Below are 22,809 nucleotides of genomic sequence, written 5' to 3'. Positions count from 1 at the left end.
CCATTGTGTTACTTTCTTATTCTACTCCAAGGGGGAAGGTAAGTACGAGAGATGAGAAAATAAGCTACCCATATACGTATACCAGTTGTAACTCTCATCACGTAAGAAGACTGTGAATACAATACAATTAGAGAATGAGAAGTATGAGACACTAAATACTGGTACTAGTAGCCTGGCAAAGAGGAAGTCTGAGACAGGCTGGGATTAGGACATGACACACAGGGTCTTAAAAATAAGGACAAATCTACGTGTTGAAGTTAATGAAAATACCTTCCTTGCACCAGTGCTTAAAATAGAAAAGAGGGTAGAAGATGACATTCTGACTATGTCAGTAAAAACTGATTGCACAGATTTGGCCTGATTTTTAAAGTGATTTGCATAGGTACAGTGTAGGTTTTGAAATGGTACTCGAACATTCCCTTGTCCTGGGACTAATGTCTAATTAGCGCAATGTGCTTCAGATGCCGGGGCGGCTCAGGAAGGCCACCATCTCGTGTACACGGTTCCCTGCTTTGGCCATAGCCGTCTTTTGGGAATTAAACTTTATTTCTGCACAGCTGCAGTTCTTCTGTAGATCACTGCCTGCCTACCCTAGCCGCTTCACAGGAAGCCTCAGCAGGCCAACGGTAACGGAAGCGTGGGCAGGAGCAGCCCCGCGACAGGTACCACCTCCCGCCCCGGCTCCGCTCCGCGCCCGGCGTCAGCGCGGCAGGGCCGGCCGGGGGCGGGCACAGCCTGGGGCCGCCTCCGCACGCGCGGGGTTGGGGCGGGCTCGTTCCCGCCTCCGCCTCCCGCCCCGCTGCGCTGACGCCCGGGCCGTCCTCCCGTGCCGGCGTGCGGGTAAGTGGCTCCCCCTCGGCGGCTGCTGCCTGGCGGCGGGCGGAGCCGCGCCCTCCCCTGGCGGCCGCGCAGGGCTCCGCGGTGGGGCCGGCTCTCCGCTCCCCGCCCGGGCGCGGGGCGGGGGGGGGGGGCTCCGCCTCGGGGCAACTTTGCCCCCCGCTAGTGCCGGGCTTTCCCCTGCCGCTCCCCGGCGGGAGCCGCGTGTTGGTGGGACCCCGCGGCAGAGCCCTTCCTCCTGCCTCGCCTGCCCCGGCCCCAGTGCGTCCTCCCGCCCTGCCCCGGTAGCCTTGGCGCTGGCAGCGGCTCTTCCGGCCCGGCTCGGCGCCCGGAGCGCTCTGGCGGCTGCATGGCCCGGCCAGGCCCGCGGGCTCCGAGGGCCGCCGCTCTCCCGCCCGCGCCCTCCGCGCTGCCCCCGCCGCAAGGGTTGGCCTTGGGGCGCTGCTGCTGCATCATCGCCCTCTCCTTGGTCGCCTTTTAATCCCGCGTGCTCGTCTCATGAGAAACTGGCTTCGTACCCAGCGCTGCCGTGCTCCGGCTCTGTTACTTAGTGCCCTGCAGCCCCCACCGGCCGCCGTGCCTGATTGACAGGTACCGCGCCAGGAGTAATTGCTCGGCGTTTCTTGTTGCGGAGAATCAAGTCTGTTATTTGTAGTAGTAAACTCAGTCTCTGTTAAAACATTGAAATTGCTGCTGAGTTGATGTTTATGCAGATTCTGGCTTTTATGGAACCACCTGTTAGGAAAAGGGCCGAGGCAGTTGAGCAGCTGTCAAAAAAGTAATAGGCGCCTCTCACTAGCAATCTGTACAAGTGAGGCAATGTGTGCCCCGCTCACTTCAACGTGCTCCTTTAAGCAATTATTCTGCAGAATTTACCCCAGATGATGGTGCCGTTGGGCACAGGATAGTACTTTGTAGTATGTGAGTCACTCTTCTGCTGTGAGAATAGTCTATGTGTGACAGCTTCGGAGTGTTTGTCCCCAACATTGAATTTGTCTAACAGTTTGTATAATTCAATAACTACGTATTACAGTTTTATTTAAGAAGTATGAGATTTCTCTTGTTACCACCTTTGGCAGGTGTCTCAGAGGATTCCACTGTGCTGAGTGCTGTTTTGTTCACCATGTGAAGATACAAGCCGTGTAAAAGCCTTTTCCACTTCAGTGCTTTATAACCCAACCTCTGTAAATTTTGGCACATGGGAGGAGAATCTGGAAACAGTGGTGAATTGCTTCACTTGGCCATGATTTTTAGTTTTTGTTCCTCTTGAAAGAAGGATTTTATGAACTTTTCTTTGAAGACAGACTAAAACTGGTGCTTTCAGCTCGAAGGTACGTTGTTTTGCTGATTGTTCTGCTTTCTTCTGTATCTTGTCACTCTTCAGGCATAAGGTTACTTTTATAAGTCTCTCCTTATTTCCCTTTTGTTCACTTATTTTTGCAGCATCCATTTTCAGTTTTTCATTTGAGCAAAACATTTCAGGTGTTTCTAAAACAGTTGTTCCTGCCTCTTTACCCTAAGTTGGTGATCTCTTCAATGGGAAGTCCAGGCCATGAAGTCAACAGTGGCTAATAGCTAACAATTAGTTACCAACCCAGCATGTGCTGATTATCAAGTTAGTAGTGGGACTTCCTTTAAAAGCATGCCCTTTAAATTGTATAGATTATGCTATTCATTATTTCAGGAGAAATAATATAGGGTGATGTGTATAGCTCTAAAATACTGCTCCATGCCTAGCTGAATTTCTCAGTAACAGCTGAATCCTATTAATTTAGAAACTTGGCTGTTGTGGCCAAAGCTGACTTAACATGGGAAATTTAATTTATTACCAGTTAACTTTTAATTATCAGTTGGCTAGTGATATACAAAGAAGACCGCTGCTTAAATAGGGTTGGGAAAAACTCCTTCCCTCTACTTTTCTCCTTGGCCCCTCAGGTTATGCTCTGTCCCTCGGACAAGGCAGTGGTAGTACAGGAGGCTGGGGTTGGTACATGGATGTTTCTTTCTTCTGCTCCTGTGTGATCCTCTCCATGGGCTCTTCAAGGGTGTCCCTGTGCCAGCGTGGGCACCTCCACAGGCCACAGTCCCTTCAGGGATGTCCCTGCTCCAGTGTGGAGAGTCTCCTTTGGAGAGTGCATCTCCAGCTGCGTCCCCAACAGTTGTCCCCTTCCTCATGCTTCCCTGTGCCTTTTTTAGCACTCTCACATGTCTCCTCCTGCGCTTTCTTTTGCATTTGCTGCCACCAGTAGCTTCTCCCTTTCTCGAATAAAGCGGAGTGGAGGCACCATGCACTCATCCAATGAATTGGAGGATGGCAGGCCGTGGGTTTGTGGAGCCAGCTGGAAGCCATGGCCCACACAGGGCAGTTTATGGCCTCCTCCCATGCAACCCCTGCTACCAAAACCTGCACTTTATCCCCAGTGCACTCATGTGCCAGTTGAGTGATGCTGGAAGAAAGGTCCCATCCATGGCTAATTATAGGAACTCCAGTTTCCTTTTATACGCTTAGAAGTAAAACCAAAGTTCTCTCATATAGCTTGCTAAATAGCAATAATGTGTTGTGTCACTAAAATGGTAATACTTTTGCAATTGTATTTATTAATGTGTCCATCTCAGTATGTTTGTTCCTATGCACCTGCTGATACCTGGGTCAGGGGTGGCTGCTTTCTCTAATGATTGTATTCAGGCATGTTTTCATAATTTTTTTTTTTTAATAAAACTTTCTCAAGAGTTAAGTTTTCCTCTTTTTTTCAGATCTGAAGGCAGTGGTTCTGCTGACACAAAGGTGGCAGCTCTGAGGCCTATTCCACCAGCGTGAGTAGTCATGTTCTTCTCAGAGATCGTTTCATTTCCTTGTTGTTTTGTTTGTCCCACTGATTCAATGATTTTGGTATCTCGTCCCTCTTATCTTTTTGGGCTGACTTACTGCCACCTTGAGTTCTGTGTGGCATTGTGTGTATTGGAAGAAGGTAGAAAAGGAAGACATGAAGATTGCAGGTTTGGGGGAACTCAGCCATTCTCTCTGTCTTTGCAAGATGGAATCTTGATAAAGAAGGCAATAATTGAGAGTAGTCATGTTTAAGAGAAGGCTTGGAAACAAAAAGTTTCTTAGGCACTAAACTGCTGTTGACAGTACAGCCTGTGTGTGCACAGGCCTGGAGGCAGCTGTGGTAAGTGTGGGCAAGAGTGATGATGGTGGTAAATGGTCAGTGTAGTACTGAATCCTTCTCAGCTATAGCCCAGCATGCCCTGGGTGGGTACTATTAAACCCTCATAATATCTTCCTTCTCTCTCCCCAAGTACATGTTGTTTCTAGGTGTTCAAAATGTTTACTTGATGTTTAACTTAAATGCAGAAAGTTTATGGCTTTCCTGAAGAATTGCAGGGGGCAGAGTCCTTGGAATGAAGTGACTATGTACTGATATTGTTCTTAGCAGACAGAAAATAAGCCTTTTTTCTTCTTTCTCAGGGCTTTCTATCTTACCCTGTGCCTTAAACATGGAAACTGTAGAAATGAATAGTGTATCCTTGAAACGTCCTCGTTCTGAGGATGATGTAGCCAATGCAGATGAAATTAAAAGACAGAAGATCTTGGAGAAGTCTCAGGCAGGGAACGACTCTGGGCAGAGTATTGAGACTGTAACAGAACAACCTGAGGACACGAAAAATGAAATAATCCCCAATGAGGAAAGTGAGGAGCAGGAAGAAGAGGAACTAGAGGACAGTGATGAAGATGGAGATCCAGAGAGCTTTGCAGACATGATGAAGCATGGACTGACAGAAAGTGATGTTGGCATAACTAAATTTGTTAGCTCTCATAAAGGGTTTTCTGGAATCTTAAAGGAGAGGTAACTCTTTGTCTTGTTACATATGTTAATTCCTTGTGTAACACAGCTGTAGTTCCCCATTTTCCTTTTTGGACTCACAGATTGCAGTTGGATTACATGTGGCCCCTAGAGAGGTTAATTACTTTTTTTACTGCTGAGACTGAAAGAAAGGTTTAATTCAGGACTTTTTTAGATTGTGGGCTGTTCGGGGGGTTTTTGTTTTTTAATTTATTTTCCTGTCAAATGGAGCTCTGAAGAAGGAAGCTGTGTATGAGCAGATACATGATTACACTGACCTTTGCTGTTTCCTTTGCTCTCTGGCAGCAGCACACATAAAGCCTTATGCAGTACACCCACCTTTTGTACCTCAGTGCTGATACAAGATACCCTGAAAAATGGCATCAAAACCATCCTTCTTTGGTTCTTTGCTTTGTTCTGACTTTTTTTGTCCTAATGTCTGTAAACAAGTATAATTAAGCTTTAAATTATTGTCTGATCAGGTGTAATGTCATTTACATAGAAGGGAGTTTTAAAATTCATATTATATGTTTAATAAGATGATTGGGGTTTAGTAGCTTTTCTTAATGAAACTTCTAGGTTTTTAAAATTAAAGAATATATTTGACTAAAACAAAATGCAAATACAAAAGCTCACTGGAGTGAGAATCACTGTTTCCCTGACTTAGCAAAACAGTTAAAGTTGCTTTGTTTACACACTGAAAAGTCCCTGTCTTTAAATACTGGCTTCATATATAGATAATTTTACATAATAAAATGATATGTACATATTATGTATATATTTAATCTTTATGTGCAGCATTAAGGAGCTAGTGGGATCCTTCTCTGGGAAATCTGCCAATTTTGGTTGGCCAAAGGTAGCCACGTGGTAGAAAACTTGTGGGTTTGTGGGGGTTTTTTGGATCCTAGTTTTTAACACCTATTATTAATTCATTCTTGACATTTTTGTGGTACCGTCGCTAGCATGTCTAGACAGCTACAGATAATACAAGAGAGGACACATAACACTCCTCAGGAGGGAATGCTACAAATATGATGTATATCTGCACAGAGGGGTGGCAAAAGGGGGCTTGGGGGAGGTACAGTAGAAAGCTTCCCATGGTGAAGTTTTATTAATCTTTCAACACTGATAGAATAGGAATTGTTGGGTTTTTTTTTTTTCCACTTTGCTGGCAAATGCTACTTAAGAATAGTTTAACAGTTGCAAAACAAGCCAAGTGTCCTCTCTCATAGCTGGGCTGTTTTATTATTGGACACAAGCGACTGGATTGAAAATGTCACAGTAAAACTTTCTTGCTGTCATAGAGTATGCAGAGTAACTTTATTTGAATGATGTTCTCTATAACTGAATATATGAACAAAGCTGAATTTGTCCTGCCTTCTGTAGAGTGGCTAAAATGCACTTTATTTTGCAGGTTATTTGAAGTGGCAGAGTTAATGCAGTAGTTAATGCACTCCACATTGTGGCAATTCAGTAGAGTCTTAATTGCCAGTAATGACTGGGATTGAGGATAAGCATTACTGATCTCTTCAAGCTAGTGAGAAAATGACTCAGAATAACTACAGCAGGTGTTTGGCGATCTGCAGAGAAGTCTGCTGTGTTTAGATATGTGTTGTTGTGTATCCTTCTGGGGGATGGGAATAGGTACAGCTTTCTCATTGTTAGGTTTGTTTTATGTGAATTCAGGATTCTTCAGTGGATTCTGCTAACAAACAGCTTTTTAGGAAAGGACTTTGTCATGTGGGACTTCTATTACAAATGTAATGCATGTTTCTTTCTATCAGATACTCAGACTTTGTTGTCCACGAAATAGGCAAAGATGGACGTGTGAGCCATTTAGATGACTTTTCTGTTCCAGTGGATGATGAGGTAAATTTTGAGGTAAAGATTTGGTAATGGCTATACTTCTTAATGCTCCTGAAGCAAGAACATTAAAAGACTGTGAGTTGCTCCATGAGGGTTGTTGGATGTTTGTTTTTTCTCCCTGAATATATATTAGGACCCATCAGAAGAAACGTTTACAGTTTTGTCAGATGAAGACAAGCAGCGTTTAGAGGAGCTCCAGCTTTTTAAGAATAAGGAAACTAGTGTTGCCATAGAGGTAAAATCAATAAATGATATGAAGTTTGGGGTAGGGGCAGAGGGAGGATGAGGGAAGCAGGGAGTGAGTGGAAGGTATGTGCTTTTTAATGCATGTAGGGTGTAAGAGCAGTTTGAACATGATGTGACAGATAACACCAAACTGTGTCCAGTTTAGGGTTTAATTCTGTAAAGTCTTACAGATGTACTCAAATCCATGCATGTGTGAGCTGTCATTTTGATTTTGGTGAGACCGTACACAGGAACTTAAATATAGGTTTTAATTCCTGTGGTGTTAAAATTATCTTGCAGTATTTTCGTTTCCTGTCTAGTATTGTTTTAAAGAATAAGAGGGTTTATATAAAACATCTATCTTGATGAAACACTACTTTCAAGGTCAGTGGTTTAATAGAAAAGAAGATTAATATGGTCTTCTCTAACAAGAAAGGTCAGAAAGTGCGAAGTAAAATTAAAACCTTGATATTTTTAGACATTCAAATATTCCACATATTCAAAGAATAACTGTTGAGGTAAATTTGGAACACGGAGATGAGTAGGATTAAATCTGGTAGCTCCAAAAAAGCATTCACACATTAAATAATCTTATCTAGCTTTTTTTTTTCCTTTAAGGCATCCTCCCCTTTTGTATTAATATATTTTGTTTCTGCATGTATGTGTATTAACACAGGTAATTGAAGACACCAAAGAAAAAAGAACTGTCATCCATCAGGCTGTGAAGTCCTTGTTTCCAGGGCTGGAGACTAAAACAGAAGATCGAGATGGAAAGAAATACATTATTGCTTATCATGCTGCTGGGAAAAAAGCATTGGCAAGTGAGTTTCAGTATCACAGCATATGGGTAAAGTAAATGCTAAAATTATCCCCAAAGTAAGAATTGTTAGTAAGTACTTCAAGTGAATGTGCTTCCTAATGTAGTCTAGCTTCACTTTTTCCTCGTTGCAGCTGATGCTGTCCATCTAAGATGATTAGGACCACAAGAAATGTTTTAAATTTAAATTTCTACTTGTTTTTCTTTCCAAATAATTCATCCAGTATAACCATATTAGAAGAGAGAACATTATCTTCTACTTCAGTGGGAATAGGCAAAACAGAGGCTTTATTTTCAGTATTTTTTGAATTTAACTTTCTTGCTCTTGACTGTGTGTGTAAGTGTACTTTGTGGAAGTAAGAGGTTGTAGTTGCAACGTGTGCATTACATTTATAGTTCGTGTAATCTTGATTGTCTTGAATATTCATGACAAAATTCTCAATGACTTGGGTAGAGACAAACATCTATTTGTTTTCTCAGAGTTATAGTTTCATATAAACAGAGTTTATTTACCGTGATCGTCACTTCTGCTTCCAAGGCTAATTATATTTGCAGAAAATGATCTTTATTCATTATAGACCACAGTTACTCTTTTGGAATATTCAAAGTAGCGAAGGATTTTCAAAATGAAGTGTTACCCACTTTAATCTTGCAAAATACTGTTTTGGATACTGGGAATAAATTAACGTGTTTTACATCTTTTAATGTTACTAAAAACTTGTTGCTACTGTAAGTTTAGAGGATTACCTACATGCAGAATGGTGCACATTTAATAAAAGATACTAAGGTTTAGTTTAAATTGGTTGCATTCCTCTGCCATTTCAACCTACTGCAAGCATGGTATGTAAACCTAACCCTTTAATTTTAAAGATGAAGGAGATGGAGGAAGAATAAGGAAATAGAGTAATTTAAAATGGGAAATAAAATAATTTCCCCTTTAATTTAGTTGTTTGTTTAAGGCTTGTTGTAAACAAATATGGGAATGTTGTATTTTTATTGGTCCAGTTATAATGTGTCATGTGTCTTATTTAATCATGTTTAGAAAATGTGTATGTTTGCATGCTTTATGCATGGAGTATGTATACTTAACCAGCACAAAATTCTCCTCAGCCAGTTTTGTTCTCTCTTGGTTTGTAATGGTGTTTCCTCCACCTTTTCCTTCTGCTGCTTCTATTCTTTAACAATTGTTACAGTCAAGTGGATGTTGTTAAGCTGATTTAAGGGATACTATATAAAATAATTTAAGTATTTGAAATATGCTGAAAAGAATTTAGTGGTGTGTCTCTAGGATTAAAACATTGTGAAGCACCATCTTGTGATGCAGAGAAGCATCATCTATTTAAACTTGGGTTCCCCAGCTGTGATGCTGCAGGCACCCGTGCATGTTGGTGGAGATGTCAGTTTCTGTGAGTGTGTGCAAATGCTTATGGATCTAAGATTGAAGTTCTTTTAAGTCATATTTATCTTTCTTGTTTATATAGCCACAAACACATCTTAGTCCTGAATGGGCTTCCCAGGCAAGAGACATTTCAGAAGTGTAGAATATTGGATTATTAGCTGAGATACCTGATTACTTTTGTTGATAACATAACACGTTACCAAACGTACTTCTTTAAATTTAAAATCAAAAGCTGCTTTGTGTCTATAGTCAGTTTACCCCCCAAATACTTAAAATACTATCTTACTGAATTGTCAGTAAACTGTTATTTCATCATTGTCCACAAATTAATTTTGTTGCATCTCCGATTGAAGCTTTTCGTATGTTCACTGTTTGCCTCTGCACGATTCCATTCCATAACTGTCTAAATTGCTGTCATCCACCACCTAGCTGTTGGATGCTCCCTGAAGCATAAACAATCCCATGACCATAAACCTGCATGTTCACCTCTAAAAACCCTTCGACGGTCTAAAAATTAAATGCTACTCTTTTGTACTCTTTATGCTCTGCACTGGGACAGAGGTCAGAACTGCAACAGGTAAGAGATGTTGACATTTCATACTAACAAAAATGAAATGCCAACCATTATGACCTCCTAAGTAGCAACAGGCCTGGCCAAACTAGTAACAATTTCTTAAAAATCCCTACACATAAGTATTGCTTAAAATGATCTGAAACAGCCAAGAATTAGGCTTGTTCTACCTCTTTTGTGCAGTGCAGTATAGGTAGTATTCATTTGGTGCAGAGAAAATCTGCTAGTAATAAGTGATGTGAATTATCAATTTTGACAGTACATGTTGACAACTATGGTAAAATTTTCATGGATTTCAGTTAGCCAAGCCTTTGCCCGTCAGCCTGTATTTCAGACACTACTCTCTGTCTTTATACAACTTCAAAAGCATAAATCATGCATCCTGCTACTAAAACAGAGCTTCCACCCCTTGAGTTTCAGCAAAAGGTTTGGAAAAAGGGCTTGGAAATACATTTTTGACAATAAAATTGTAACATGACTCTGAAGTACAGCAGTAAGGACTGCAAATTGTCTGACTGGTCAGTCTACCTAGTTGAATGCTTTGAAGTATCAGGTGAGGAATGGTTGAGTATCAGGACTGTGGCTGCAGCCTCCGTTGGACAGGCTCATGGCTGTGTTGCCCAAGGCATGAGGATTCCATTGGTCTCTATAGCACCTACCAAATCCTTTTGGTGTAGGTCACATTAGGGCTCACTTCTTCAAGTGTGTTGAAATGACCATGTGCAAGATGTGCTAGTTAAATATAAAGAATGGTTCCAGCTGGAGAAGGTTCTCTTTGTGAATTGAGCTCTGTCTTACTCTCTTCCCTTCCCTTCTAATTGCCGATATCTTCATGGAGAGCCTTGCTCTTCCAGCTGAATGCAGTGTTTCACCGACTGAGTTTAAGAGCAGTGTTGGCTCAGAAGGGGAGACCAGCAGGAGCATGAGGTCTCCAGTTCAGGTCCTATGAAACTCTGTGGGAGAGGGGCTGTGTTTAGAAACTTATGGTGCAAGGCAAATGGTGCAATAATTCTAAGTGACTAAAACCTCTACGTGCAGTGTTTTATACTGTAGCATCCAAAATTATCTTTGCAGAAGTGTGTGCAGGCATGGCAGCTTCTCAAAAACAAGCAAGAATTAAACATACTTACTATCTGTGTGGGATATCTGGACTTTATAAAACTAATGTGAAAAAAAAGCAGTATTTCCCAAGAACTTCCTTCCTGCATTGGTGTTTGTATCTTGAAATAAGGCTGGCTTTTTCAGTTAGCTTTTGCTGTTATGAAAGATGCTTACGCTCTTTTTTTACAAAACCAGGAATGTCTGCTTAGTGGCTAGCAAGAGATAAGGGACTTCTTATTTAAAACAAAACAAATTCTTAGTTTTGTTCTTAAAAACCAAGGAATTGAAAAACGTCAGAGTTGAAGGAACTTTACAACTGGTTGTTAAACCTGTATAGAATCAGTCCCCCTTCCCAATAATACCATTGACAGTGGATTATTGGAAAAGTAAAGTTTTACCTCTGGGGGTTTTTATGTGCAAAAAAAAGCTTTACAAATCATTGACAGTCTTCTTCCTTCTCCAGAAAATGTCAAATAGTAGCACAAAATTGTAAATCAGTTGTTAGTCTGTGGGATCTGAAGTTGTTTCAACCTCTGGCCTTCTCTAAGCATGGCACAGTACCTGCCATGGATTGTATGTTAATGTCTCTCTTGTAGCAGATTTCTCACTCCCATTGGAGTTAGAAAAAGAATCATTTTAAAGCAGTTTTTTTGAGTATGATTTTTTAGGGTTTTGTAGCAATAAGATTCATTCTTTTGCATGACACACAGAAAAAAATCCTCCAGAAATAAAAATATGTCTGTACTATAAATAACAATGGTAGTCCTCCCACAAACAGGGCTCCAGTGGTCCTCAACTATTAATTATAGAAGGAGCTAGAAGAAATGTGGTGCAGCTTCTATTGCTGGAAGTCAGTATAATGATAATGTTTTTGAGAAATTTAACCAGGTGATACAGCAATTAAATGACTAGGGTATATTTTCAGATAATCTCATGACAAAGGAACTGTCACTATTTCATTCAGGATTTTCTAGGTGACAGAACTGATTAAGGAGAAATTTACAGGCCAGTGGAAGGCGAGGTCTTTTTCAATGTGCTTTACTGCTTTTGCTGTCAGTAATTAACTCTTTCCTTTTCATTTCTTTAAAGCAGATGGAAATTAGCAGAAATTGAATCTTGCATATTTAAAATAAATGTAGCTGCAATGGCAAATATATTAAATTTTTTTAAAGTGACACTTTAACCTTTTTGCTTTTAAAGATCCAAGAAAACACTCTTGGCCAAAATCTAGGGGAAGCTACTGCCATTTTGTACTGTACAAGGAGAACAAGGACACTATGGATGCCATTAATGTCCTGTCCAAATTTTTAAGGTAAGGCTGTTGTTTCTGCCATCCTGGCTGGCATGCAGCCCTCCCCCTCCATGCTTCTTGTTGCTGTAAATGCTGTGCTTCAGAATTATGTAAGAGCAACACATGTGATTGCTATTCTCTAATTTGTAAACAGTTTAAAATGAAAAGCTATTTTAGAACATTAAATTTAAAACTTAGAAGCGTTGTGAAGAGGTGAGAATGGAACAAAATGAGCCTAAGAAATTTAGAAGACTACTACTTCAATGGAAAAAGTCCACAATTGACATTGGCTGATCTGAGAAAGGCTTGGCAGCTCAAAGCCTCAGTGTGCGCAACCTGAATTAAAAGCCATTTTTTCCTCAGTGTGTGAATATATGCAAGTATGTTATGAACCTGTCAGATATTGTTGTGATAATATGCTGATCAGTTCCTAAGAAGTTACAGTTGATAAACTGTTGTTCCATGTATTAATTTCTCCATGGCAACACAGGCTTAGTTCCTTTCACCCCATCAAGTGCAGAAACAAAAAGATTTGCCAAGGCATGACACGAACACAGTGAATTGCAGAGGAAGAGCAGTTTTAAAACTGGGTCATTCCAGTGATCTGCTTGTAGGGAAACTTTCCCACTTCTCCCCTCTTTTTTCCCTTTGCCCTTCTTGTAAAAAAAAAAAAAAATTTGTAATCGAGACTGTAACCAGTGAACACAGATTGGCAAGAGCATAGTTAGGTGGAAAACTGTGTAATGGCATTCCTGCTACCCCCTGGTGCCCTTAACTGGAATAACTGGAAATACTCCCCTGTCTAACACAGGCTGTGAAGTACAAAGTGGAAAGGAAATTTTCCTCTCAAGGAAAGGAGTGGATGAGATCTTAAATTAACTTCTCATACTCTCTCATAATGTGCAGGCATGGTATTCAAACAGACATGTTTGAAGTTAAGGAAGAAGTGGACGTGAATTTTTTTTAGTGAAGTTGGTGGCTGTGCGTTTTTACGTTGAGTGAATGTATATAAAGAAGTACTTCCAAGCTCGTATTTTGAAAGCACTGTTGTGTTAGAAATTAATTGTCTGTATATAATTAAAAAAGAAGTTTTCTTGTGTTTTATGTACTCTTGGATGAGATTAGAAAATGTCAAATTGTAACCCAGTTCTGAGGAATGGAGGTATATTTTTCTATTTTTAATTTATAAGATTAATAATTCTAGGTAATTATGCTGAAAATTATGTTTGATCTGTTGCTGTTTTAATATACATAATGTGTTACTGTTGCTTTTAAGAGTGAAGCCAAACATATTTTCCTACATGGGAACTAAAGATAAAAGGGCTATAACAGTTCAAGAGATCGCTGTTCTCAGGTGAGTAAAAATACAATCTGTATTTGCACTTGTGGTAGCTTGGATATCTCACTAAATACCTAAAAGACTCAGTGACGCAAATGGCACATTCAGGTCCTGACCTTGTAAAGCACAGGTGTTAATGAAGATGCCACAATCCTTTTGTATTCTGTGGTGATTGCTGGTATTTTCAGTCAGTGGTGCTCTGAGTCATAGGCTGGTTACGTGTACTTCGCTGTGGCAGTGGGACAGATTGCCTACGTGCTCTTAGGCTGCTTGGATCTCATGCAACAGCAGAAAAACAGAATGACATGGTGAAAATTATGTCCCACTTCCTTCCTGGCTTTTGTTTCCCCCTTTCTACAGCTAGAATCCTATTTTCTTTCTCACTGAACTCTCTGAACAGCGCCAGAGAAGGCTAACACTGCCCTTGCTTATCTGTGAATAGCCAGAAGGGGCAAGAAAAAGATGAGGAATTTTTCCTGCCTTAACCTACTCTCTTAACTCACCTTTTAAGAGTAAATAAAATTTACTTTGTCATATTCTAAGACAATTATATGGTTTCTGGGCACTTTAATGTTAGATCCATAACTGAGAATGACAGATGTCTCCCAGTTATGTATTACAATATCATTTTAGGTAGCTGGAATATCTTGTTTGCTCTTCTTTTTACAACTTTTGAAAACCACACTCCTTGAGTGAGGAATTCACAATTTGAAAGCTAGAATTTTGATCAAATCCTTGTTAAAAGGAGGGCATCCACTACTGAATTGTTCATGTATTTCCTCCCAGTGTTCTGTATGTGCATGTGTTAGCACATATAAAGGAAATACTGATTTGTGAATTGTGAGAAGCCCCAGATTCTTGTTGCTGCAAAGCAGCTTTGCAGAGTGGTGACAATTAACCAAATGTGTTGTGTAACCATCCAAGGTGCTGTTCCATTTACTTTTTAACATCATCACATTCAGTGTTGTGTCCAAGAGCTCCAGAGTGCTTCAAGTGTTGATTGTGTAGTGTCTGCTCAGTGGTGCCACAGCACCTGACTCTCCTGCACAGGAGAGGGGGCATTGCCAGTTGCCAGCATGCTCTGAGCTGAGAATGCTATAGCCATGTGGTTCATAAACTTCACTATCCTGGTAAAATTTTAGCAGAAGTGTCCAAGAGCAGCTTGGTGATGCAAAGAACAGGGTATGCTTCCAAAAATGCTAGCAACAAAAATGGCAGGTATCAGTGACAGATTGAATTCCATGTTCCTTCATCTGCACTAAGCATACACAGTAGCTAATTTTACTTAACTCTGTGTTTATGACTGTGCTAACTGGGGTGTATTCATGAAGTAGTTACTCAACGCAGAGTTCAGCTTGTGGGGTGCAGTATACATCAATATCGCAACATATTTTATTTGGAGTGCATGTTTTAACATAGATGTCAAAAGACAGTGCTAAGTCTGTCACAGTATACATTTTCTTTTGTATGAGTACCCTTAAGAATCATGTGTTATTTTCTTTTAGCTGTTTCATTAAAATACTTCGAAAAGGCAACAGTAGAAAATTGGGGAAAACTAGACTCACTGGTTTTTGTTTTGTAATGCCAGTGTTTCTATATTTATCTGCTTTTCTAAACATAGATTGGTCACTGTTGTCTGTTTCTTTTTAGAATCACTGCACAAAGACTTGCTCATTTGAATAAATGTTTGATGAACTTCAAGTTAGGAAATTTCAGTTACAAGAACCATCCACTGAAATTGGGAGAACTGCAAGGGAACCATTTCACTGTTGTTCTCAGGTAGTATGTATTCTGATGGTTCTGTTAGAATTTTTTTTTCTTTAAATAGGTAAGCAATATCAGTGCAACTTGTGTTATGAAAAAGAAGTCCTGTTGGCAGGAGGCAGTTGAATTTGATGCATGCTATATAATATTGATGTTGAGCTTTAGTATAATGGGCATCACAAAATAGCATAAACCCTTAATCTGTCTATAATTTTTTTTCTTAATGCTAGAAACATAACAGGAACTGATGACCAGATAGAGCAAGCAATGCATTCACTCAGGGAAATTGGATTCATTAATTACTATGGAATGCAAAGATTTGGAACCACAGCTGTTCCTACTTATCAAATTGGCAGGTATGTCTTGCTTTCATCCTCCCCCCACCCCTTTTTTTTAAAAAAATTTATTCTTACCACCATGTAACTTAATGTATTTTTGGGAACATTTCTCTAGCATATTGCATGTACCAGTTTTAATTTTAGATTCAAGAAAGATCTTGTTTCTGAACTTGCTTCAGCAGTTATCTTGCATAATAGCACTACTTTTAATATTGCATAAGTCTAAACACTAATACTTTTTTTTATAAGTTGGCTAAAATGTATTTAGAGTGTTTTCCCTTTAAAATGTATTTAGTCAGTTCTTAATACACATTACTGTTTGAATCCTAGAGCTATTCTACAGAACAACTGGAATGAAGTAATGGATTTGATATTAAAACCACGACCGGGAGGTGAGAACTGAAAAATGATACATCACATGTATTCTGCCTGTTCTCCAAGAAGTGTATGTTTAGGAAAACCCTGAGCCAGTTTAGCAATGGAGAAGCAATCTTCAGACTCTGCTTTTTTGCCTTACTTTCCTTGCTGTGCAATTTCTTGCAGCGGGGCTGAGCTGAAAAGGGACCTGAATACTTACAGTGTCTGCTCAAGCTCCATGTGAAGCCTTCCAGCCTCAGGTGTTCTATGATTCTGTTCATCTCTGATTGCCATGACTGAAACTTTAGTTTTTCAGCTGTTTTAACAAAAGGTGAGATGGATGCTTTTTTTGGTATGTAGTTAATATATTTTTATTTCACATCCTTGCTCTAGCTGAAAAGGGATACTTAGTCAAATGCAGAGAAGAATGGGCAAAGACTAAAGATCCAGCAGCAGCCCTCAAGAAACTACCTGTAAAAAGGTGCGTGGAAGGACAGCTTCTACGTGGACTCTTAAAGTTTGGAATGAAGAACATAATCTCTGCATTTGGCATAGTGAGTGTAAAAGTGCTGGGCGGTATTTACTTGAATAAACATTCTTTTGATGGTATCAGGATGAATTTAAAGTAGACTCATAGATGCTTGATGAGTAGAAGGTTAAGTTTAAAAATCTTCAGATTTATCCTGCCTTTTTGCTGGAAGTACTGCTGCATAGTAACTGATGACATCTCGAATTAATGTATGCATAATGATCTTTCCAATTTATACAACAATCCCTGGTATGTGGGAAGCAATACAGTTATACTTAGTAGCTATGTATAATACGGATCTGATAATTGTGCAAATGTTCAGTTTCAGTGTTTTCCTGTTGCTTTAACAGTGTAAATCAAACTGATGCTGGGCTAATGAATCAGCCTGGTATAGAGGTGATGGATTCACTTGTCGTTTTCAAGTGCTGTAATCAGGATCAAATCTTTGGAGAAAATACCTCATCACCAGCAAACTATTGGGCCCATTGTAGGAGCTGGGGGATAATTTCTTGTTTATGAAGAAGATAATTAGAATAACACTGTGCTTTCACAGCTGCAAAGTTTACTTAAGATTTCAGGAGGTTGAGTATGAATTCAGTGTTTTGTAATAGACCCACGTGTTTGAGCTGTAGAATTAAAAAAATGTGGTTTTTTTTTTTGTGAATTTAAGCACAGTTCTTTTTTGTGCACATTTCAAATGTATAAAAGCATTATTTCTTCACATATCTTTTTCCCAAACAATGAACAAAAATCAAATCTGTATACTAAGAAATTGTGTAAGTCTTGTTGCCAGATAAGGTAACACTTCAAATATACACCTTTTTGGTTATGATTGTGAGAAAAAACAAAAAAAAACCGTCTTTCTAGTGTTTAATTTTTTTTTCTTTACCTCTAGATTCCAAGAAACAATCGTTTAATGTATATTCATAGCTACCAGAGTTATGTGTGGAATAATATGGTGAGCAAGAGAATAGAAGAATATGGACTTAGAGCTGTACCAGGAGATCTCATACTTAAAGGAGGTAAAATCAGACAAAGACAGTGATGCTGTGTAGTTCAGATTCCTAGGAAAACAAGGCACGTAGCTGTTTGTCTGATACTGCTTACATAGTTTCTTTTTTCTCACCCATTTTGGCCCAGTGATATCTGAATCCATTGGTCTGTTTTAGACAAGTTGTGCAAGGAATTGGAAGTTAGGTATTACACTTCCATGACCTGTTTGTTTTTTCAAATAACTGGATAGAGAGACTATGGAGGACTGAGTGTTCTCAAAAATGACCTCAAACCTAGTTGAGCTATGAAGAACTCTGGAAGGATGTTATGAAGTTTTAACCACAGAAGTTTTTGATTGCATTAGTATCTTGTAAAGCAGAAGCTCCACTCAGTTAAAACTCTTTGCTTGGATTTGCTCTGGCATTTCCTACAGCATTTCTCCTTTATGTGTGCCTGATGCATATAAGGGGGCTGTTCCTCTAGCAGTCCTTACTTCGTGTAGCTTTAAGTGACTGGAAGCCAGGCTGTGATTCTGCCAGTAACAGCAACAGCCCTGGAGGCTGTTACTTCTTTTCTTGGAGATGTTGTCTATTAAGTGGAGATAAAACATGGTAGTTATCCCTCTCAGAGTAAGCTTATTTCAATCAAAGGCTTCATTTTAAATTTAGCTGAAGTTGACTGTCGCAGACATCCATACTGGTAACTTCATTGTTCTGTCCTGACTGTAGCCACAGCTGTTCACATTGAAGAAGGAGATGTTGATAACTACACTATCCATGATGTAGTGATGCCATTGCCTGGATTTGATGTTATTTATCCAAAGCATAAAAGTAAGTCTGACTCTTAACTGACATATTTACTCTGAAAATGTAAGTCTGCTTTAAGATTGTTCTTCAAAGGAAGATTGGATCTACTCAACCTTGGTGACTTTTAAAGCAATACATTACTTCAGATCTCTGATACATTAATGTCAGCCTTTTGTTGCTGCCAGGGTGCTCTGTTCAGTCTCCTTCCCACTGGGAATCCCAGATGACTGTCAGCAGAGCAGAGTTTCTCACTAGCCTGTACCACTGCAAGGAGTTAATCAGGTACAGGATTTTGTCCTTGATGAATTTCATGAGGTTCCTCTTGGCCCATTCCTGTAGTGTGCCTTGGTCCCTCTGAATGGCAGTCCTGTCCTTGCATGTATTGAATGCCACCAGCTTGGTTTAGCCCACAGATTGGTTGGGGTAAATTCCAGCTCTTTTCCACTATTTCACAGGACACATCCCAGTTCCTTGAGGAACTCTGCTTCTAGGTAGACCTCAAACAAGTAGTGACTATACTTTGAGATGATGAGCCAGATAGCTGTTACCCACTTATCAGTTCACCCACTGTAATGTTCTAACCTTGGACACAAAGATGCTGTGGGAATATGTTGACAGCCTTGCTAAAGGCAAGGCAGGCAACAGTCCCTGCTCTCCCCTCATCCACAGGTGTAATAATTTCATCATAGAAGACAGTAAGGTTGGTGGGTTTTTTGCTTTTTCTTTTCCTTTTTCTCCCCCTTATTAAAACCACAGTCATTGTGTGCCCAAAGAGGATTAGCTCCACTATTTTTCCCAGGGACCAGAGTGAGCCTGACTGGTCTGTAATTCCCTAATTATCTTTCCTTCTCTTTCTGAAGTTGGGTGCAACACTTGGTTTTCTGCAGTTGTCTGGGCATCCCTAGATCTGCACAATCTTTCAGAGAATGTAGAGAAAAACTTCACCATGATGTGAGCCAGCTCTCTCAGCCTGTATCTTCTCCCCGTACTGGTAGTCCTTCTCTTTCTTGAACTTTGCCTCTAAGAAGGGAGGCCTGGGGCACTTGGCTGGTCAAGGCTGAGGCAAAAGGGGCGCTGAGACCATCAGCCTTATGTCTGTCACTAGACCAGCTGCCCCATTTAGCACCAGACCAATGCTTTCCTTGTATTCTTTCATTCCTTATGTTGCAGCTTAACTCTTGCTGGTCTTGATGTCTGTTGCTGCTTTCAACTGTAGCTGAGCTTTGGCTTTCCTAACACCATCTCTGTGTGCCTGGACAATGCTGATATAGTCCCTTTCTAGCTGGCCCTAGCTTTCACCTGCTCTATGTGTCCTTATGTATGAGGTCAGTCATGGGTTCCCTGCACGTTTTCCTCAATATTGGATTGAACTGTTCTTGTACTTGGTTGTCAAATTGTCAACTCTTTTTTCTCTGCTGCTTTTCAATTAGAGAGTAATGGGTAGTCTAGCCCTTTATTTTTAATTATTTTTTTCCATATACCCGAGATTAATCCTGTGAAGTCTGGAAAATTAGAAAGCATATATGAGATGGCAATTAAATGTCAATAAAGCCATTGTCAAAGTATATTGTAAATTTTGTTTTCAGCTGAAATTTGATTTGATGCTTTTTTGTTACTGCTTCTACTAATCAGGGTGTGGAAGCAAACAGGTAATAAGATTTGTAGTAATTTTTAACTTCTGTGTAGCATTTATCCCATATATGCTGTAAACGACTAAATGTAAGGAAGGGAACAATTCATGTAAACAGGCTGTTTAAATTGGCCACACTACAGTCTCTCCTATTAAATATTTTCCTCTCTTGCAGTTGGTGAGGCCTACAAGGAGATGCTGGTAGCTGACAATCTTGATATCAACAACATGAGGCATAAAATCAGAGATTACTCACTTTCTGGGGCATACAGAAAGATTATCATTCGGCCTCAGAATGTCAATTGGTGAGTGGGAGCATAAAGGAAGTTACCCTTGAATTGACGGCATAGAGTTTATTTAAGTACAAAACTTAAATGAGACTGATCCATGGGACATCCACACAGACTGAAATAGGTAGAGAGGAATCTCTCTGCACTTCTCTCATGTTTTTAATGCAGTCAGAGTGGAACTATACCCTTATTTCTTCGTTGGTTCTCTGGTTCTGTGGTGGAGGAGTATCAAGACATCTATCTAGTTGTTCACTCCTTGCAAGAGCTTGCCTGAACACTTCATAGATAATTACTTATGTTGAAACAATGATAGATAATATTCAAACCAGGGGATTTTTGTAATCTTGCTGTGAGAAAGTTGGTCTCCTATTACTTGTCAATCAGAAAAATTTGTATCACTTAATCCTACTAAATCACTGTCATTAGCGAGACAACCTAGTTTTCATATGGCAACTGAATAAATACCTTTTATACAGGGAACTGTACAAATGTGCAGAAATCTGATCACTGATGCATAGAATAAGATATATAGGGCTTAGGAGGGAGCCCTAAAATACAAATATTTATACACTTGGAACATCAGCACTAATTAATATGAAGCTCATCTACTTCCCTTTTAGTTGTTCAGGCTCATGGTTACATATGGGATTTCTGTTAAATGAACGGCAGAAACCGTAGAATGTGTTTAAGCCCTTTTAAATTTTAGATTACTGTATTGAAAGGCTTTGCTCCTGCGAGGTACTCTTAAAGTTGACACCATTCTTCACTTAATTTCATGAACTATACTTCTTGTATAGTTGGAAATTCTGACAGCCCACAAGGGCAAACCAGATGAGTTCTGCAAAGAAACATCTCACTAACTTTCAACTGCTTTTTAATAATCTTCATAAAGCCAAGGCAAGCCTTCTACATAAAGCTCTACCTGTTATTTTGCCATAAATGCCACATAACTTTTTTATTACTTAATCAATTCAATTTCAGTTGTAAATGCCAAATTGGAATAATAATAATAAAAAATAATATTATAATAGAACACATGTATACAAAATGTTAACTTAAATAATTTAAAATTATAATAATAAATTTTATGTCTGTTATAAAGGGAAGTTGTTGCATATGATGATCCTAAAATCCCATTATTTACTACGGATTTGGATAAACTGGAAGGAAAACCATTACCAGTTCTCCCTACAGGTAAGTTGATTTTTCTGCTGGTTTGCTAAATGGAAGTTTGATCTGGCTGTTCCTTTCAACTGCTACATATTGAAAGCTCCTTTAAGGAAGAGCTTTCATTTAACTATAGACTGTTAAGCAATGGTAACGACTTCCAAAGCCAGGTGCCTAAATAAGGACCCTTATTTCTCAAGGGTGTAAGCCATTCCTCCAACATCTGTATTGACTCTTGTATTTTCCTACAGGCATCTGTAAAATCAAGTAAATGCTTAGCAGTAAATGTCTTCAAATAACAAAGGTGGAATTAAGTCACAAGTTGTCTATATATTGAGCTTGTATTATTGGTGCTAAACACAGTAGATGACTCAAATACTTAACTCTGGTCACAAGGCGTTTTGACACTTCTTTTCCAGAAAAGTGAAGACAGGCTAGGAATTCAGTCTGAAAGAACAAATGCTTGCTTTTAAAAGAAGAAAACTCTCACACCACCACTTTGTGCTGAGAGAAAATGTTAAAAAGTTGTTTCATTAAATTTTTCACTGTGGATTATAAATGGGAGTGTGATGGTGGTGGTTGTTTTGCTTTATGGGCTGGGGAAGTTGGTTGTGGAAGCCGTTAGTCCAGTTTAGATGGTATCCAGAATAAGCATTATATATGCCCTTAACCACTTGTTCTTGCTTTTTGTCTCTTACGCCTTCTCATAGATGGTAAATTCAGGGCACTAAAGATGGAGTTCTCCCTTCCCCCATCCACTTATGCTACCATGGCAATTCGAGAAGTTTTGAAAATGGACACAAGTATAAAAAACCAGACACAACTGAATACAACCTGGTTGCGCTGAATGAACTGCAAAATTACTTAATTTTAACAAAGTGTTTTCTTATTTACATGTTCTGTACAAATCTTTAAAGAGTCACAGTAAGAGATTTGTATTTTTTTTAAGTTTTTTTAGTGCTAGCACTTAACTTCAGTAGTCCTTTGCAAAACGGTGGCTGTAATATAATATAGGTATTAGTGACTGGTGCTTTTTACTGAATGAGTAAGTTGCTTGAGCTGTAACATGGGTGCATCTTTAGAATTGAGCTTATAATGGAATGTTTAGCTTGTTTTCTTTGGGCAAGCACTGAATGTTTTCAAGAGTTCAACACACCTTGAAGTCTTTTCAAATACAAGGAATTACATGGAAAAAGATGAATTACAACAAAATCAAGATACTGATGAATATATGTACTGCAGGAGTTTTGCTGGTAGCATTGGCACTGGTGCAGTAACAGATTCTGTTAGCAAGGCTTTTGTGTGCTGTAAAGCTGTACAGCTCTTTTAAATAGTTCGACTTTTCATTGAGAATATAGTTGTATTTTCCAGCTAGTACCTGTACCAAAGAACCGGTACTAAAAATAAATTAACCTGAAATTCTGAGTGTGTATCAGTGCGTGCTTCCTTTGCGCCTGTCCCCTGTCCACTGCTGGGGCCGGGGGGCGAATAATGATCCGGGCTTCCGGCTGGGAAAAAAAAATACTGTGGAGCTGTTCTAAAATGACCTGGTATTTTCAGCCAAAGGCAAAGTTATGGCGCCGGCCACACCGGCTGGGTGCGGAGGGGGCGGGGAGGCCGTGAGGGGCCTCGGTAAGGCCGGGT

General features: G+C 39.7%; 1 protein-coding gene across 5 annotated transcripts; it reads left to right on the top strand.

Annotated features, from left to right (window-relative positions):
* Positions 1-737: 737 nt before the first annotated feature.
* Positions 738-22,590, top strand: PUS7 (pseudouridine synthase 7). 5 transcript variants are annotated; one of them, XM_042018376.1, is made up of 19 exons: positions 738-840; positions 1,917-2,168; positions 3,592-3,651; positions 4,307-4,685; positions 6,467-6,551; positions 6,682-6,783; positions 7,450-7,594; positions 9,549-9,566; positions 11,862-11,973; positions 13,229-13,306; positions 14,942-15,070; positions 15,286-15,411; positions 15,724-15,785; positions 16,144-16,304; positions 17,175-17,301; positions 18,001-18,102; positions 19,884-20,013; positions 21,101-21,192; positions 21,876-22,590. In XM_042018376.1, exons 4-19 carry the CDS (start codon positions 4,336-4,338, stop codon positions 22,010-22,012), a joined length of 1,956 nt encoding a protein of 651 aa, XP_041874310.1. In that variant the 5' UTR covers positions 738-840; positions 1,917-2,168; positions 3,592-3,651; positions 4,307-4,335; the 3' UTR covers positions 22,013-22,590. The 5 variants fall into 5 exon arrangements, with proteins under 5 accessions (XP_041874310.1, XP_041874308.1, XP_041874312.1 ...); XM_042018374.1 differs by having other exon boundaries at positions 6,467-6,563; XM_042018375.1 differs by lacking the exon at positions 738-840 and adding an exon at positions 1,184-1,428 and having other exon boundaries at positions 6,467-6,563.
* The last annotated feature ends 219 nt before the right edge of the window (positions 22,591-22,809 follow it).

This window comes from Corvus kubaryi, unplaced genomic scaffold (assembly GCF_017639235.1).
Source record: "Corvus kubaryi isolate FWS band 111438036 unplaced genomic scaffold, C.kubaryi_AGA036_p1.0 137, whole genome shotgun sequence".
Classification (NCBI taxonomy): domain Eukaryota; kingdom Metazoa; phylum Chordata; class Aves; order Passeriformes; family Corvidae; genus Corvus; species Corvus kubaryi.
This window is presented reverse-complemented; position numbering and strand designations above follow the sequence as displayed.

Bases quoted from the DNA above. Each gene is read 5' to 3' on its own strand.
- PUS7 (XM_042018374.1), top strand. From the start codon at position 4,336: ATGGAAACTGTAGAAATGAATAGTGTATCCTTGAAACGTCCTCGTTCT. The intron at 4,686-6,466 runs GTAACTCTTTGT...TCTTTCTATCAG, and splicing joins TCTGGAATCTTAAAGGAGAG to ATACTCAGACTTTGTTGTCC. The intron at 15,786-16,143 runs GTGAGAACTGAA...TCCTTGCTCTAG, and splicing joins ATTAAAACCACGACCGGGAG to CTGAAAAGGGATACTTAGTC.